The sequence below is a fragment of the Eucyclogobius newberryi genome, unplaced genomic scaffold (assembly GCF_026437365.1).
Source record: "Eucyclogobius newberryi isolate DKJ021-1_F unplaced genomic scaffold, fEucNew1.0.hap1 SCAF_3, whole genome shotgun sequence".
In the NCBI taxonomy this organism is placed as follows: Eukaryota; Metazoa; Chordata; class Actinopteri; order Gobiiformes; family Gobiidae; genus Eucyclogobius; species Eucyclogobius newberryi.
This window is the reverse complement of record NW_027315945.1, coordinates 13,704,727-13,723,883: the sequence shown is the minus strand read 5'-3', so window position 1 is coordinate 13,723,883 and position 19,157 is coordinate 13,704,727. Positions and strand designations below refer to the sequence as shown.

Here is a 19,157-nt window from a genome sequence, read left to right as displayed (position 1 = left end):
TAAAACTAAGGGTGCGCTCACACTTGCACAAACACCACATTAACATTGGGACTAAATTTGGACTAAACATGGCTAAATGGGACTAAAACAGGATCCAATCAAGTCTACATCAAAATAAACCTTGGCTCAAACCAGGACCAAACGGCACCTTAAACCTCAGCGATGGAACCAACAAACAATAATCTCCAAACAAGAATTGTAGAGCTAAATATCCAACTTTTAATGGTGCTACAAACATACTTTTGAATGCATTGTCAGAAATGTATACTTTATTGTATGTAGCTGTATGTTGTAACTCATTCCTAATCAATACTAAATAAACTATGAATGTTCTGAAGTTGTAGGAGCAGATGTAAAATTATAATTGGTTGAAATTGAAATCACTGTATACAAAAACAGAGATCGAAATACACAGTTTATCTAAATGGTTGTATCCTATTAGCCAGTCAGTATTGTTATAATATAAAGTTTATCATTAGCTTATCTTATCTTCAAACACTCAAGTCGGTGCAGGAGCTGCTCTTCAAAGGGCATTAGACAATTGACATAAGACCCAAAACAAAATATAAATTGGAGAATATCATTGGAAGCATATTAGAAGATGAATTTCCAGGGTACTCTAGCAAGATTGACTGTTGCGCCATTTGAGAGAGAATGATCACTCTACATCAAGACACTGATGTAAAATATGGTTTCATACAGTATTTATACATTTATAGTGTTTTGGTTTTACATTATTAAATTGTTTAGTAAAAGGGCATATGTAGGTCAAACTTAATCTTTTAAAAGCCATTTCTCGTAATGAAACTGCCATTGACGTGCCAGTATAGAGCTGCTGTTAAGCTATGAGATGTTTTTTATGCCATTAGTTACATTAGCACAAACTATATATAGCTTTTGAGGATATTATGCAACACTAGAATCCCAAAAAATAGTAAAAAGCTCATCTGTACTGCAAGTAAGCGGCGGTTTTGTAAACCAGTAAGCGCAAATTCATAAGTAATTCACAGTCAGGAAGGATTATATGTAGAGAAACCTATTATATTTTGTAACAGATCATCCAATAATAATAATAATATAATTGATTGTACAGTTTTTTGCCTTTTGCCGTGACTTAACCGTTGATTTCAGCATAACTAGTGTAAAAGGCAGGTCGGCTAAAAGCTTATCTTCGACGTGTGGATTGCAGTTGTTTCTAAGGAAATGTCAACAGTGTAAAAAACAGATGAAGAAACACATGAGGAATTCTCGCACGAGTCACCAGCTTAATCACTCCTTCCAGAACACTCCCCACACACAAACGCTAACAAAATAGACTGTAGGCTTTATCATACACTCCCTTTAGTACCTCGAAAGCATCTTAAATACACAACTTAGATCCAGCTAAGTTTTAGAACACAGACAGAACGTCAAAATGATTTAGGCTTCCTTACAAAACTGTACATGTGCGTGAAACTAGAAATGTATCGAGACATTTTTACACAAAGCAGAAGAAGCAATAATGCACTACTCGTGCTGCTGCGCGTCAGTTCTTGCGTTGACCTGTCAATAATTGTGTCCTTGGATAAATGAGGTGCGCTGCCGTCAGAAGGCGCTGTCCTCTCCCTCTTCGCTGTGCGTGCTCAGCTGTGTCCTCCTGTGAGACAAGATGGCCGCCCACAGTCGACACAGCATGCCCCCTCTGAAAGACAAGAGACCCCCAATGACACTGTGGCGAGTGCGGGTGAGACGAGTTACTTTAAAATGAATTGTTGATGTCTTAGAAATACAACAGTGAAAGTTAAAAACATTGACACACCTGTGTTTTTTTATAATCAGATTTCTCTTGTGCATGTAAACATACACTAATTATTATGTTATCCGATTATTCTTAGTTCTCAGATTTCTACTGGCCATGTAAATGTACCCAGTGCTGCTTAAAATTCAGACAAATGTATGTATAACATGCAATAGAAGTATACTACATATACTGTATTTTGCATACCGTATTTTCCGGACTATAAGTCACACCTTTTTTCATAGTTTTGGCCGGGTGCGACTTATACTTATATTTATACTTATATACTTATACTCCGGAGCGACTTATATGTAATATTATTTGTTATTTTCACACTTGCAACCGCATTTCATACTCCAGTGCGACTTCTATATATATATATATATATATATATATATTTTCTTCTCTATTATGCATTTTTTGGCTGGTGCAACTTATAGTCCGGAAAATACAGTATTTTATAACTTTAATAACTTTGCACAACCTAAAAGCACAAGTGATTTTATTCACAATCTAGCAGCGATATTTGAAATAAAATGACTGGTGCTGCAAGGAGGATTGTGTGCCAGAGCGTTCTTCTAACCTTAATCCATAACAATAATAACTCTACAGTGGAATAAATGGTCAATGGTCATAGCGCTTTTCTACCGTCAAGGTACTCAAAGCGCTTTACATCAAGGAACCAGTCACCCATTCACACACACATTCACACCCCAGATATACGCAGACACTGGGGGGCAAGTTGGGTTAAGTGTCTTGCCCAAGGACACAACGGCAGTATTCACATGAGGCAGCTGCGATCACACCGCCAACCTGCGGGCCAGTGGATCTGACCGCTCTGACTGAGCGGGGAGTCGAACCGCCGACCTTTGGATCAGAAGACGAGCACTCTACCACTGAGCTACTGCCGCCCAGAAATGTATAACACTGTGGAAGTTCCTCTGCATCATGTCGTTTTCGCGTCTCATTTCTGCCTGGCTGACTTTGTGGGGCGGATGTGTGGAGGCGGCTCACCTTAAGCCACAGTACGTCAGATCATCCCTGCAGACCGGGCCGTACAGAAGATCCAAGGTGAACTCGTGACACAGCAGCTAGAACAAAGACCAGCGTGAATGAGCGAGGAGTGGGCTTTCGACATTCATCCATTCGCGTTTCAGACCGACCTTGTCAATGGTGTCTTTATCTACAGGGATCGACTTGAGCCAGCGCGCCATTGCCCTCGCCTCAGGAGTGGAGCTGTTCTGAGGGGTGGAGGTGTCATCTGAACAAGGAGCACAAAAGGCATTTTACAACTTCATTTCTGTTGCTAAAATCATTATCCAAAAAGACAGAGGACAAGTCTGAGCACATCTGAGCTGACACAAGCCTGCAGACAAGGTGCGGCTGGGATTCACTCGCACAAGTTTGGTGAAATGCAATAACCATAAGTAGTTATGAGTAATATACGAGCCGTACAGACCATGTCACAGCTTGAATTATTAATCACAAAGATGGGAAGTGTGCCTTTTACGGTTCAGATGGATTAACTAGAGAGAATTGAGTGTCATCATTACATAATGCAAAATTAACTACTATTTGGACAAATTGGGTGTAATTGCCATAACCCATATAGAGTCATTTACCAACTTTGTGTCAACCATTCTAGTCATAAGCTTGACTATATTTTCACTGTTTAAACAGTTAATAATATTAGATGGGCAGATTGAATTGAAGCGAGACACACAAATCCAAAATGCTAAACAATAAACGCAACAAGATAGTAAAAGAATAAAGTCTGCACAGCCATATGTGCTCCCAATTTATCGTGCACCACAGATGAGTGAAGTTTCAGGCGTCAGCCCTTCATTGGTCATCAAAGCTAAACAACAGGGCCTTTATATAAGATTGATTAAATGCCAAGTGATATTTACAATATTTACAAAAATCAGAGTTAACAATAGGTTAACTACAACTGCACGCAATGCAACTTTACAAACAAAACCTACACCTTTAATCTTCCCTATAATCCTATCAAATCAGGGGTGTTATTAACTGCAAAACAAACAATGTCCTCTATATTTTGAAGTGTCCTTGTGGGCTGGCCTATATTGGTAAAACTACAAGGCCTCTTTGAAAAAAAATCTGATTTTTGAGAAAAAAATCATGATCTTAATGAAGACCTTGACTTGAGACCTTTTTGTGAATGCACCAATGTTTGCATCATTTCTGTGTTTGTGTTCCATGTCAGTCTGTCCCACCTCTGCAGTTTGTGGTTAATGTTTTCCCTGTTCGACCAACATTTTTCCATTTACTGTAATGTAATTAAGCAGTGGCAACTTTCTTTGCCACCACTTTCAGATTGGCCAACATACATTTACATTCATAATCAAATATTGCTGTATTTTACATTTTGTAGAGTAAGAACTCTACAAAATGTATTGTATTAATGAAAATGTATTGCAAACTCTGATTTTTGTAAACGTCACGTGACATTTAATCCTCCTATATAGAGCACCAGGTCTGTTTGACCTTTATGTCTGATGAAGGGCTGATGCCCAAAACTCATCTGTGGTGCACAGTAAATTTGGGAGCTAATTTAGCTGTGCAGACTTTATTCTTTCACAACCCTGGCTGAATTTTGTCAAATTTTGTACCGACTCAAACTGGGGAATTATTGTAATAATGAATTCAAACCTAAATATTCTCCAAATATTGCCAATAAACAAGGAACAGAAAACCATAAATAGAAGGGAAAAAAAAATTTACTATAAAAAAAAAACATATTACTCCCAGAAAACATCTGGGTAAATATATAGAGCAACTTGTTGTGTGGAGTTCCTCAGGGTTCCGTTTTAGGTCCAGTCCTATTTTTGCTTTAAATAATCCCCCTGGGAAAGATCATTAAAGAGTTTAGTCACGTGCCCTACCACCTGTTCACGGAGCCTTCTGAGATCCAGAAGCTGAACTCCTTGGTCAGTTGTTTAGTGAAAATACGACAATGGCTGAGAAACAACTCTCTGCAGCTAAATGCTGACAAAACAGAAACACGGATCATTGCTCCTGATGATGCCATTCCAGGGATAAACCAGTACTTGGATGATCTAGGCCAGTCTGCTAAACCAAGTCTTAGAAACCTGGGTGTCATCTTTGACAAAGAGCACCACTCTAAGCAGTTGATACGGAACTGTTTCTTTCAGTTGAGGAAAATCTCTAAACTCTGTTGTTCATTTAAGGGTCAGCTCAAAACCTTTGTATTCAGTCAGGCCTTTTAATTACCGTACAGTTCATTTAGGGATTATTTTACTGTTTATTGTTGTACGTGTACTGCTCACTGTAAGTTTTGTGTTTTACTATTTTATTTTGTTTTATTGTGAAGCACTCAGTAACTTCTGTCTTTGAAAGGTGCTATAGAAATAAAATGTACTTACTTACAAGAAATGACCCATCACTCAATTGTGCAGAATATTTTAGGCCAAAGATGTTGTGAGGCATATTTTCACACAGTGGTTACAATATAGTTGGTGCATATTGGGGGTTTCTCAGATGATTACCAGGGCTGTTGTCTGTGCTCTTGAGTTGGTCGATCTGCTGCTGTTTCCCTTGGAGGGACTTCCTCAGTAAGTCCTGGTACTCCTGCTCCTTCTCACTCAGCTGTCTCAGCAGTCTGCCGCACAGGGGAGGAGAGCTCCTTACTCAGCTTAAAGCGTCCTCAATATTACTTAAGGTTAATCACTAGTTTGTCTCCATTGGTCGACGAATTTACACTGGAACCTGTGGCATTATAATTGAGTGAATGTACCTGCTCGTTTCGACTCGCAGTTCTCTCAAAGACTCGCTGAGAGGACAGTTCTGGACTGATGGAGGACTTGGGATCCTGTTGAACGTTGCTGTGTGATGGTAGTCAAACTGCACCCCCTGCTGGTCAGTGATGCTTATCACAGGAGTATTTAAATCTTCTGGCTGCTCTTCAGGACTGCAGTCTTCAGCCTCAAAGGAGGATTGCAACTGCAGTTTGAGCTCTGAAATAAAAATATAGATTCACTGTTATGACGGGAAGGGGCTGTGCATTATTTCTTTGTTCATTTCAGTAGAAAAAAAGTTATTGCTCTCGTCTAAATCTTAGGGAGTGTCTATGCCATACTTAACCATTATAATGACTGTATTTATTGTTTTTATTTTCATTTAAGTGCATTCGTTTGTTTTGAATCATCATGTTGTGTTTTCTGTAAAAATTCAGAATTTTCCAAATAGTGACAATTTAGTGAGCAAATATCTGAAACATTCACGTATGTCGTTAAAATGTCATCATCCTGGTGCAATACTTTCGGTCCATATAACAGCTGTAAATAAGAGTGTTATTATTATGTTATTAAGAGTATAAGAGTGTTTTTATAAGAGTTTTTCTACAAGAGGTTTTTTTTTTTTATACAAGTTATTGTTTTTTTATTATTTACCTCTGTGCCTAATCTGTGTTGCAACACTGGAATTTCCCCATTGTGGAACAAATAAAGTTTATCTTACCTAACCCTATCTTAAAATGTCAATATCAAATGTTCCCAGTACCTGGCAGAAGAACTGTTATTGCATCTTGCACAGCTTGTCTCAGCAGATTATCCAAAGCAAACATCCAATGAGGCTTCACCTGCTGCTGCCGCAAGACTTTTTTCACCTACACACAGACACAAATAGAGCCAAGTGCTTTGACCACAAGGAAAGTGTGACTTCTAGTGACTTACAGCATCCTGGAAGCTGAAGAGCACCACCTGCAGGCTGTTCAGGGGTACTTTTTCAGCAAGCAGCCTTTTCCGGAGTTTCAGGAGGCCAGTGGTCAGCTGTCTCTTGTCTGGGGAGCGTATGTTGTTTCGTAAGCAGCTAATAAGCTCAGTGATGTCATCATCAGAAAGGCAAGACCCATCTCCATTCTAGAAAGAGGAATAGATTCACTATTCTAGTTCTGATTGTCAATCATTTTGCACTGGAAACACTACAGGGAAAACAACCAACTAAGTCATACACTTAAGTCTATACAGTGTTTTGTCTAGGTGGAAATCTCGGGGTGGGCAAGGCCCACGTGTGACCGTGTCCCCGCTTCCTCGCACTGATTCTCCATAAAACTAACATGTATGGCCTCAACAAAGTTTGTTTCAGAAAAATAGGCCTATTTCGTGTTTTAAAAGACAAAGTCAAAGTGTTAGGCCACAGTAGAAAAGCCCATGACAGTACTGATGATGGTGTGACTGACCTGCTGCCCAGACTCCTGGATGTTGCTGACCACCAGGCTGATGTAGTCGGTCAGGACCCTGTACAGAGTGGCTCTCCTCTCACTGTCCTTCCGGAGCATGAACAGACCCACACTCTCCCCAGTGGAGCAGGGGCTGCTCAGGTCTGCAGGAGAGTCATCAGGGATCCTGGACACATGTCACAAACACTGGATATTAACTGGGCTCAATTTCATTACATTTAGTTTTGTAATAACAATTCATTTGACTTTTTTTTTTAAATCAGATAGTAATTAGATCACGAAAGGCCTGTGAATATGAGCGGGTGATTCTATTGAACTCAGATGAAGCTAAAGTGATGAAATGATAAAGTACTAGTTTGTGAGTCATAAAACCTTTTCCCTTCAAACATTGCATGCTTTCGAGTCTGGGTCTGATGAAAACAAATGTAATAAACGATTTGTTGTTTTTTATTACTTAATTAGTTGACAGTTGTTTCAATACTTAATTGGTTGTGATTAAATAATTTGAATGATTGTGTGAAATGATGAAGGCATCTTCACTCAATCAAAGCCCTACACATCAAAGCCACAGCTGAGGTCTTTCACTAGTAACCTGAAGCATTCTTAGAAACTACTCTGTTACTCACGACAGGAAGCTGCTGGTATTTGTAGGACTTTCAGAGACCTCATCCACTTTGAGGCCGGATATAGTTCTTCTGAGGTCCAGGGAACAGGACAAGTCCACAAAGCCAGAGTAGGAATCTTCTACATCTTCTACGTGGATGGACACAGGCACAGAAAGGCTCCTGTGGTAGTCAGCTGAGAGACAAAACACAAAATCATTGAAATCATCAATCAATAATCAATAATGCCTAAATAAATATTTCTGCAAGTCTTACAAGAAGAGAGAAGATCATTAGCTTCAGGTTCTAGAGGAGCTCTCGGTTTCTTTCTTGGGGAGGACTTGAGGAAGGTTTCTGCCAGAAGCCCTGTGGATGTCGCTCTGTCGTCCGGGTTTGGGTCAAAACATCTCATGATGAAAGCTTTGGCCTGGTCCGACATGCACTCAGGGACCTTGGGGTGGATCTTGAACATGCCAACCTAAAAAGGAGAGTTAGTGCCTGAGCTGTAAATATATATAAATATTTATATTTAGTCCTGACTGAAGCCGGTCCCTGAGGTCCTAAGAGTCCGAGATGGTTCATATGGCACTAACATGTCCAAGTATTTTGGTCCTAGGCCATAGAGAGACTTGTACACACGCAGGGGAGCCAGTGCAGAGACTTGAGAACAGGACTAATGTGATGGTACTTCCTGGTTCTAGTCAGGACCCGAGCAGCAGCGTTCTGGATGTACTGCAGCTGTTTTACAGCTCGTTTGGAGAGACCAGTGAGCAGGCCGTTACAGTAGTCTAATCTACTGGAGACAAACCCATGGATAAGTCTCTCTAAGTCTGGTTTAGACACTATGTTTTTGATTTTGGCAATGTTTTTTAGATGATAAAAAGCTGCTCATGTTATTGATTAGATGTGGCCGTTATTATTACCCCCAGATGTCTAACTTGGTTTGTAGATTTTAGAGTGAGACTCTGGAGGTGACCACTAACACTTTCTCTTTGTTTCTGTGGCCAAAGACAATGAGTTCTGTCTTGTCCGAGTTCAGCTGGAGAAAGTTGTTGTTCATCCACACACTGATCTGTTGGATGCAGTGAGAGCAGGTGATTATGGGTCAGTGGAATCACTCTGCCAGCGAGACAAAGTAGATCTGAGTGTCTTCTGGATAGTTTCAGTGTGATGCGTACTAACCTGCCTAAGGCAGCATGTAGAGGTTAAATAGAAGAATATTCTGAGCACTTAACCACTAAACTTCCAGTGGGTTTCTTTGCATTTACCTTAAACATGGCTGCCTGTGGACTTCCTAGCTCGTGAAATGGAGTCTTGCCTGTTGCCATTTCGATGATAGTGCACCCCAGAGACCAGATGTCGGCCGGTTTCCCATAACCCCGAGGTCCCTGGTCTATGATCTCTGGGGCCATGTATTGAAGTGTTCCTGGACAGAAATACACTTATATTAGGCACTTAAAATACATGTAAACTGTGCTAAATGATATGCGTTTGTCATCATCTCACCAGCAAACGTTTCTGTACAAGGGTTGATTCCCGCAAGTCTTTTTGAGGTTCCAAAATCAGAAATCTTGAGTACTCCGCTGTATGTATTTATAAGGACGTTGTCACCCTAATCAAAGTCAGATCAAATTAAAAACATTCTTTTTTAGAAAACAATACTTAAACTGTGAGTGACATAATTAAATTGTCAAGCTTCTTAAGAGGTACCTTAATATCCCGGTGTACAATCTGGTTGTCATGGAGATATTTGAGCCCTTCCAGAATCTGTTTGGTGTAGAAGATAATAGTGGCTTCATTGTCTTTGAGTGGACCCCATTTGGAGCGCAACAGGGAGGACAAACTTCCTGCAGGGACAAGAAGAAAATGTCAATACCGATTCCACCACTTTAGAGGTTACAAGTCTAGAAATACTGTATAAAACCTGGCCCTTTATTTATAAATGTGGCAAAAGAGTGTTTAACGAATCATGATAATAATACAGTTACATTAAAAGTATAAAACTAATATCAATGCAGCAATTTTCCTAACATTAGCTAGTGAATAGTGCTGCTAACATGACTATACTGAATCATCACATTGAACACACTTAGATTTCTTTGCTTGATGAGGCAAATGAAGTGGTACAAATAAGTAGAAGTTAAATAGAAGTTCTTTGTGTGCCTCTACATTCCATAGGGTTGCGTCAGTCCAGTTAGCAGGATGCCACTGGCGCTACACAACTTCCTAAAAACGCTTTGAGTTTGACACATCAGCTCAAACTCTCTCTTCAGTACCACTGCCTGCGCTTGAGTATTTTAATGAGTATGATATATGTCCATGTGCTGGTATTAAAAAGTGAATGATCCATAGTACCTCCTGGGACCTCCTCCATAAAGATCTTGATGAAGCCATCTTGACTCAGCGACCCCAAGTATTGGACTATGTTTCTGTGTTTCAGCCTTTTGTGCAGAGCTATTTCTTCATGGAGCGGCTGGGAATATCTAAAGAAAAGCAAAGTCATTAAATCAATCTGCACTATATTTTTGCAGATATAGAAGAGATAGAAACATAGGTATAGCAGAGTTTATGCTGATGCTGCCATCTTGGATTAAAAAAAATAAAATTGCCTATTATTTAAAGTAAAATGTGCATGAAGTGGAAGAAGTAAACCAAAGCAGTATTAAAATGAAGATGAATGCTTGAGCACAGTACAAATCTACTACTTGGGTGAAAGTAGCAAATAAAGCAAATGAGCTTAAACAAGAAAAGACCAGACTTTTAAAAACGTTTCATCTAATTACAATTTTGTATTTAAAATAACTTATTTTATTCCGCTTTTATTTGTCACCGGCTTAGTCCCTGCCACCCGATAGTTAATTTGTTTTCTAGCCCGCAGAAAGATGTCGCCACAAAATGTTCCTACTCTCTGCAGATTTGACCAACATCGAGATCCAAACACACTCCCGGTGCTCTTCCCCCACGAGAGTCATAAACCACAGGCATTTCTGGCATGTATTCAGAGGTTTGTTGCAGACTCTGTCCAAATCGGGAGTGTGTTATGGTCACTCGTGTGATTTTGTGTCCCTTACGTGCTGTCCTTCTCAGGGATCTCCTTGATTGCGATGCGGACTTGGTTGCTAAGGTCCCTCCCAGCGTACACGACTCCATACGTGCCCTTTCCAAGCACCATCTTGTCTCCGTTCTCGTTGATCTCATAGATGTACTGCCGATGTGCACAGAATGAAAGAGCACTATGTCAATGGAGTTTTCCAGGCAATAAGAGGAATTTGACATGCGGGCGGGAGGAGAGCCTATAGAGAAGCTACAGGTAAATCTAACTATTCTAAGAAGGATAATATAAAACATAAAGATAATCAAGTGAGAGTAAAGCAGGGCTGTCCAAACTCTGAGTCATTCATTATACAGATCTTTGACAGAGGTGTTGTACTTTTAATAAGGCTTGGGACCTTAATTCTGAGTCTATATCACAATACAATGTGGTGTTAATGAGGTTTTAGTGGTGGACTTAATCACAGACATTTGCAGTCCAACTTTGAGTAGAGTAAAGGACACAAAATTAGAAGAAAGAGTGAACCAATTCAAACTATTGTTCACGAGGTTTTCTAAGGACAGATCTGAGAATTCTGAGAAGGAGCTGGCATGCAGACAGGCCACACTTGACTGAGCAGACTAAAAGTTGTTCTAGGTCTGAGTCTGACCTCCAGTATTCCATTATTCGGAGGGTTTAGGGCTGGATCTGGATCTGCATCTGGATCGTCAGCCTGCAGCAGCAGCAGCAGCAGACAGTTCACCAGGTCACAGAATCTACAGGAAAGACAAAAGGTACTATTCAAATGTGGGAAAGACAGGTTTTACACAATACTCTCTGAAGTGGACTGTGGGATGTAGGTCGAATGATTTGAGCTGATCCTGGGGATTTCCTTTAAGGCGGGGAAGGATATGTGACTCATATTGATTACATAAGACTTGGCAATGGTACATGAACAATACCAATGTCACAAAGTCTCTGTCTCTAGTCTTAGCCTAATAACTACATTTCCAATTGAACAAGGACTATATGACCCATGTTTGACTAATCAATCTCTAAGATGTATGGATAGACATTTTGTCATATTTGTCAATGAATATACATTTTACATAGAACAAGTGTAATAGGTTTATCAGTAATTTGAGATCAGTATTTAATCACATAAAACACTAGTAATGTCTAATTAAGTCTTCTTTAAATAAAACAGAACACCCTAACAAAACAGCATTTGTGCATTTTCACAGTACTCAGAGTCTTTTCAGAGCAAACCCTGACCCTCTGAGCTGTTCATTTTCTATGTTGATTCCTCTGCACACAGTGTTCACTCACCCTTTGCAGTGGGCCTCAGAGGGGAAGCAAAGTTGAAAGTCATCAGAATTGTAGTGGACATAGAGGAAACAGCAGCGCTCATCGATCTTTGAAGCACTGATGAAGAAGAGTGATAATCAGTCAACAACTGTCTAGAATTAAAAGTATTTGTTTAACCAGTGAGATGACCTGTATGATCAATACAGACTTCTCAGCAGTCCCAGGCCGTCTGAACCAGGCCCAGTGCCTCTGTATGGGTCACTAATACAAACCCCCCCTGTCACCCCTCACGACCAGAGGGCCTTGTCTCTTGTCTCCCGCAAATAACAGATGCGGGAGGCGCATGGAGATTGCGTTTGGCAATACAAAACAATCAAAGCTTTGATTTCAGCTTTTATTTCAATTAATTATTAACTTAAATATGCTTCCACCGAGTGAGCTCATGTGTGTTTGGACATTTTTCAAATCACAATTACAATCACAAGTTGTAAAACAGTGATAGTCTGTAGAAGCACAACTTCCTCGTTCACTTTTATTTTCGTCCTCGTTCAACCTCAGCGTCATATGTCAAGCGGAGCCCATAATTGGAAGTGTAGAGCAGGTTTCTTAGCAAATACATATTAATTTGTATCTAAATAAACGTGTAAATGACATGGTGTTCATAGCTGCATGTTCTTGAATTTGGCACAACTCTCATTTAAGAAGAAATTTGGCTTGAGAATCTTCTTAAAGTGGAAATGACAAAGAGTTTCTCAGAAAACATTCTTGAATGAGGCGTATTGCTCATGGATACAGCAACAGCACAAGCTACGACAAGATTTGCTTAACCCATTGTGCAACCGATGTCCCCTAAAAGACAATTTGATAATCCTGAGGACCATAGACTCAATGATATTTGTTTAAATTCATGATTCATAGTCATCACAGCATATTATTTAGATAGGAAGCAAATAACCTGGCAACTAGGGCAAAATACATAAGACAACATTTGTAAAGCGTTATCATAATATGATTCTATTCTACCTGACTCCCCGGATGGCAGAGGCTGGGAAAGTCCACTGATGCAAGCCTTTCTGCAAAAATATTATAGACACATCATTACATTCAATCTGATAAAACAGCTTTTGTCAAAACATCACGGAGGAGATCAAGGAATTAAGACAACCCACAATTACTAAAGCATAAACCAAAGTGAGAACCAAAGTGCTGACAGCATACCTTTAAAGGCGATACGTGTTCCAACTGGACAGTGCAGCTTTCATCCTCCTCATTCACGCACACTATGGCAGGCTGGAGAAGTTTGCTGGGCTCAAGAATAAGCACCTAGAAACCAACAATAAAAGCAAAGATTGAGCGTGGAAAATGCACTTTAGGAATAAGACATTTGGTAGGAATGTGTCACGTTACAGGGCAGCGGTCTTTGGAGATGGTGGGTTTACAGGTTTGCAGAAGCAGCTCCATCCAGAAGTCCATGGTCTCCTCTTTAGGACTTCTCACCTCAGGTAACTTGGCAAACTCACGGTACAGGATGAACGTCTCCATAATAGAACCGACAAACCTGAGGGGAAAATATTGAAATTGGTCAAAGCAAAGGCAGTGTAGGATACAATATTTACATTTACATCTTCACTCCATTGATTATAGTTGAAGAGAGATGCTTGTACGAGTGTGGATACAGTAAGCAGGCATATAAAGTAGTCAATACAATTTACAACATGTCTTACCACATAGGTGCTTTAAGCTTGTACAATTTCTCAGAAGCTTCAACAACTTTCCTGGGATCCTTGATCAACATGTTTGCTCCAAGATAGAAGCCAACATCCCAGTAGTCCTTCATCTTCTCCAGGCTGCCCTTTCTCCCGAGCAGAGTGTTTATAGTGACACCTGGGGCCCAAGAACGCAACAGTTACCAATTGAATCACCAGCTGGGAACAAGATATCTACCAGGATTTCACGAATAACATTCTTTAGGTCCACGAGTTTGATTCTATGCTGTTGCTCAAGCCCAATTCGACAATATTCATAGCCCTGGTATTCACTTTTCTGTCATATGTGCAATATTGAGGACTTTTGTTTTGAATTGTTACTTGTTATAGCCCTACTTCTTAATCACCCATGGATCATATTAATGTGATTATGTTACTTGGCTGACAATAATAATGTATTTGGTGAAGTATTCCGTTAGATGTACTCAACTTTAAAGTGAATGTCTACTTATTGTGAAAAATGTGTGTTTGTTTGTTGCACCGTTTGTAGAAAGAAAACTCACCACAAGAGCTGAGTTTTATATTCTTCTCACTAATCCCTCACAGTTTGAAGCGTACATTACCTGACCAAGTATCACAATGTATTACTCTGATTTTAGGATAGTAACTGTATTCTGAATACCACAAAAGAAAGCGTAACTGTACCGGAATAGTTACCGGTGCTCAAAGTTATTAGTTATAGTTACACCAAAACACTGCCCATGGATACATAACTATTAGTTACAGTGAATGCAGATCTTGTCCATCACATATTGGGGTGATTCTATGTCAAAAACAATTGATTGAACAATTTGTGCAGTGTAGTCCTTCTTAATAACATAGCGTAAACACTTGAAAGACGTTATGTGAGGAAAAAATAAAAACGCATACCAATTTTACGTAGTTCAATAGACGTGTCGAATTCATGTCCAGCTGCCATCAGAAGGACCACATTGTTTATGCCTGAATGGAGTGTGGGCTCTGTCTCAAAAGCTTTGCCATACCTAGGAATACCAAACCATCAGTGCATTTGTCCACAGCAAGATCCACTGTTAAATTTCAAAGCATTTATACCAGTAGCTGGCCTGGTCTCGGCTCTGGTGGTCCGTGAACCCTGAGCTCATGAACGTATCTTTGTAAATGCGACCGCACAGGCAGTAGACGTCCGATGCCACCTTCTCTTCAGACTGCACCAGGGGCAGAATGCACTCTAAGGCCTTGGCTCTGTCTCCTGGGTGATTTCTCCTGGGAAAACGGATTAGATAACAAGAACATGATGCACCTGGAGCCCAACATATCATAGCCACACGAACAATGGGATAAAAGACACAGCCATTGTCACATTTTAATTCGATAGCAGCATGTACCTGTTCAAAGCAAAGATGTAGTGAAACTTGATATTCTGGTGTCTAGCTACGAGGCACATGGGAAGGTTGTTCAAGTTCTCCACCAGGTTGATTAAGGAATCGTAGTCCTGAAAGCAAAAGGAGCAGAGCAGAGTGTTGGGTCATCAATCTGAAATGCAAGCCCTGATTAAACCTTTGCTGTTTGTTTGTCAAATGTATCCTGTAGCAAGGACGCGCATGTTGGTCCTGCTTCCTGTGTCCAGTGTGTAATTTAATTGGAAATAATGACTTTATCTACATCTCCATTACCAGCACTGCAGTTTACAATACCCGCTTTTAGAGTGAGCTTTATACAAAAGCCTACAAAATACTTTAGCTTAGCGTTTGATTGACATTTATTATTTAATCCGTATTTATTACAAATAGATGCACACATTTTATGCCTTTTTATACATTCTCAATATGTAATTTTGCCCATTCTAGATGTCTTGGTCAGGACCTTGGATTTGACCTATATTGCATATTTTAGGGGTTACAGTTAAGGAGATGGCTACCCGGGCGCGGCACTGAGAACTCTTTTAATTGAGAAGTCTACAGACAACCCTCTGTCAGTAACAGCAAGTGGTTTGGTTTAGAAACGTCACAAATTAAAAGTCTGTATTGTTCATGGTCATAAAGTCAATTACAAAGCGTTTTTTATATCGCCCAATCCTAATGACAACTAGAAATGGAAAAACTCTAAATGTTCTAAAGTATACTGAAATAAATCTTCAGTATTCACACTGAAAGGTAAAGCCATCCTTTTTATCCTAAGATGTTGATGCTTTGTTGTGTCATCTATTTCATCTATTTATTCTATTCACTTAATTTAGGCTTACTATTTCGTATGCATGTATGGCCTAGTTTTATTCAATTTCTAGCTAAAATTTGTATTGATGCCATTTTATATATTCTAGTCCTTAGCGTCTACTCATTTTTACGTGTGTGTGTGTGTGTGTGTGTGTGTGTGTTTGTTTGTTTTTAGTGCATTATAAAGCACTTTTTGTTACAGTTTATATGTGAAAAGTACTTTATCAATAAAGTTTGATTGTTAACAAAAACAAACATTTCAAATGCTATGCCACAATAATGGTAACATGCTCTTTATTGATTATGTATTTATTTTTTCAGATTATGGAATATCTTTATTATTGTACAGCACAAAATCCACTGTGATATATTTGTTTCTTTAATAATTAATTTCTAAGCTTTTTTGTGTCTATGAAAGACTAAGGGCGTATTCAGTTGGTCTGGATGGTAATTCTCACTGTACTTATAGAAGTGGACTATAAAAAGAAAACAAATGCATGTGTATGACAATCAGCACACGCATTGGACAGAGCTGACGGGGGAAATCAGAAGCCAACACAGCCTTTTGCCTATGACTTTGATAAATTAAGTATCAGCCCCTCATTTTAATATAACATTTACTATAATTTGTCATTACTGTATTGGGTTGCTGTTACCTGGGATCCACACTTAATTTCTTTACAAACTTTGAGTCTGGTCACCCCACCCTCCGCCACGCCTCGAGTAGACAGATTTGCTCATTTCCGCGATGCATGTGAAACAAATGAGCTCATCTGTCACTTTTCATTTACAACAAAATCAAACTCTTCTCACTCCGATTGTGCATAAATCTGATATTTTTCCCTGGTAAGCAGCCATATTTGTTTGATACTGTCAATCACTTCCATCTTAACTTGGAGAGATGAATTTGGTAACCAGACTGATGACTGTTGAGCTGCACAAACAATACAGAGAAATCTTTCTGGAATTTCCAACATTACTGTGGCACTAAGGGGAAAAACAAATATTGCTCCACCTAGTGTGTGAAGTACAGTCATGTTGTTATTTGGCCAGGTCAAATGTGAAGAACATCCGTACTTTCCATTTAGGCCATGCAATTGAGACGTCCAATTAAAAAAAGAAACGAGCATCATGGTGTCTGGGTTTAGGTCTGCCCTCACCTGGATGTCTCTGTAGGACAGCAGCAGGTTCATTACGATATCAGGCGTGAGCAGCTCCACACTGTCCAGTCGAGCCTCGATCTTCTTCAGCTCCTCGCTCAGCACCTGCCCTCGGAAACGCTCCCTGGCCATGCGGATGTCATGTCTGATCGACTCCCGGAAATACTCACTGCAAAACCACAAAGCTACATTTCAAACCGCAAAAGTAGTGTGTTATGATAGTGTAATGACTTTGCGTCTCCTATTCCTACCTAGATTGGATTTGCACATTGTTGAGCAGGTGAACCAGTCTCTCCACCAGAGGAGTGAGGAGAGGTTCCAGTTGGAAAGGGGGCTGCATTAGTTCTTGGATGCCGTTCATGATGGCGACATCACAAGCGAACACTTTACCCTGAGGTGAGACTATATAGGGGATGAATGTGTAACTGCCACACTGCTCCTATAGCACAGGACACAAGTGGAAACATCAAGCTTTTTTAAAATGCATGTCGTATGAACCAGTGTCATTGAACACAATCTTGTCTCATCTTATCGTTCACTTCAGAAGGGAATTTGTCTTATCAAATGTAAACTCAAGGCAGACTTTTTTGAGATTTTTTTTTCAATAGGATTTGGGTGACCAGATGTGCTTTGGCCACATTGCTGCACAAACTCGCCAAGATATCGCCGGATATCAATGGCCATCTTTCGCTATGTTTTATCATAGATTGTGAAGCGCCATCTACCAAGCCTCCTTGAAGACTTGGGCAAGAAAATAATCAAATTCATGGCCTCAAATTAGACAAATCATGAAAAGAATCTGCCAAATCCAGGGAAAGAAATAAGACAATAACAATGCACAGACGGGCTGGTATTTCTAAGTGTCTAGGTATCAATTTACACAAAAATTTAAGATTAATTAAAATATTACCAAAAATGCAGCAGATTACAGAGAGCAAGACAATTTTTCTCTCTCTCTCTCTCTATCTATATATCTATATATATATATATCTATATATCTATATATAGATATATATATATATATATATATACACCCATTTTTTTTTTTTATTGGGACACCCTAAATAGGATTTAATAATTGTTACAGGGCTTGGCCTAGCACATTATGCCATTGAATATGAGACACATGAGATTTCAGGTACAAGGTAGATGGTAGTATCATTTTTGGTGCATTAAATCTAAAACATTCCAGACAAAAGAGGGGGTACCCTGAGAGATGACCCCATGACGTGCCCTGTACGTGCTGTGTACCTTGACAGCGTGAAGGTCACTGTCCTGCTTGTAACTGTAGAGGATGATGTTGTTGGTCATGCTGAAGCTCTCCCTCACTCCCAGGTGATAGAAGTGAGAAGGCTGACAGAACGTGTCGCTCATCTCCACCACTGCTACATCTGTAAAAGACGTGCGACACACGGTTCAAGCACCGGACTATGCAGATGGGCGTAGTCAGACTACCCCGGGTCATGTCAGCATGCCTGCACTTGCCTGAGTTGTAGACGCTATCCAGGATGTCAGTTGTCCCGAGAGAGATATGCTCTAACGATATGGTATTGAAGACTGCGTTTGCTTCGGCGCACGCTTCTTTTACGCATTTCAGTGACAGGTTCTCCTCAGACTGTGGCACCGATGACTCTTCGTTGACGATGTAGGCCACGGACACGGGTCTAGTCCGACTCCGCGGAGAGATGAGCTGTTTAACGCTGGAGCCGAGCTCCAGTGCCAGAGCGTCCTGCCAAAAACTTCCAGCGCTAGTGGAAATCCACACTGGGTCTTTCCTCTTGTTGTGGTCACGCAGGCTCATGCGCCTCCGCTCCGTAGTGTACATCTTGGAAACTTTCTGAACTTAATGCATGTCACAGGGAAAACCTGTAGGATAGAACTGAGTTGAGTTGTCCCAGGTGTCACCGCCTCCTCCCCAAGCTTATCCAGTAAGAGCAGTCTCCACAGGCCACGCCCCGCCGCTCCCGGTGCACGCCCCGCCCACTCACATTCTCGCTTTAACTAGAGAACAGAGCGACCTCTGCAGTGGAGCGCGCTTCAAACTATTGGATTTAGAATATGCTGGAGTTTTGTCATTAGGTCTATTCTATAGTCATATCTTCACTCAAAGCTGCATGC

At 40.2% G+C, this 19,157-nt stretch overlaps 1 protein-coding gene across 1 annotated transcript; it reads right to left on the bottom strand.

Annotated features, from left to right (window-relative positions):
• Positions 1-399: 399 nt before the first annotated feature.
• Positions 400-18,915, bottom strand: LOC140374133 (mitogen-activated protein kinase kinase kinase 5). The gene is made up of 28 exons (XM_072460938.1): positions 18,525-18,915; positions 18,291-18,430; positions 17,291-17,478; positions 17,040-17,208; positions 15,052-15,158; positions 14,759-14,929; positions 14,576-14,688; positions 13,664-13,823; positions 13,347-13,497; positions 13,158-13,262; positions 12,963-13,012; positions 11,961-12,056; positions 11,302-11,407; positions 10,672-10,805; positions 9,956-10,083; positions 9,311-9,447; positions 9,107-9,212; positions 8,869-9,026; positions 7,877-8,078; positions 7,625-7,796; positions 6,999-7,164; positions 6,493-6,678; positions 6,320-6,425; positions 5,556-5,775; positions 5,308-5,420; positions 2,941-3,038; positions 2,792-2,868; positions 400-1,681 (listed from the first exon to the last, which is right to left on the bottom strand). The coding sequence occupies exons 1-28, from the start codon at positions 18,862-18,864 to the stop codon at positions 1,585-1,587; spliced, it is 3,996 nt and encodes a 1,331-aa protein (XP_072317039.1). The 5' UTR covers positions 18,865-18,915; the 3' UTR covers positions 400-1,584.
• Between the last annotated feature and the right edge of the window lie 242 nt (positions 18,916-19,157).

Bases quoted from the DNA above. Each gene is read 5' to 3' on its own strand.
- LOC140374133 (XM_072460938.1), bottom strand. From the start codon at position 18,864: ATGTACACTACGGAGCGGAGGCGCATGAGCCTGCGTGACCACAACAAG. The intron at 9,448-9,955 runs GTACTATGGATC...TTGTCCCTGCAG, and splicing joins TATGGAGGAGGTCCCAGGAG to GAAGTTTGTCCTCCCTGTTG. The intron at 9,213-9,310 runs GTACCTCTTAAG...GACTTTGATTAG, and splicing joins TTGTACACCGGGATATTAAG to GGTGACAACGTCCTTATAAA.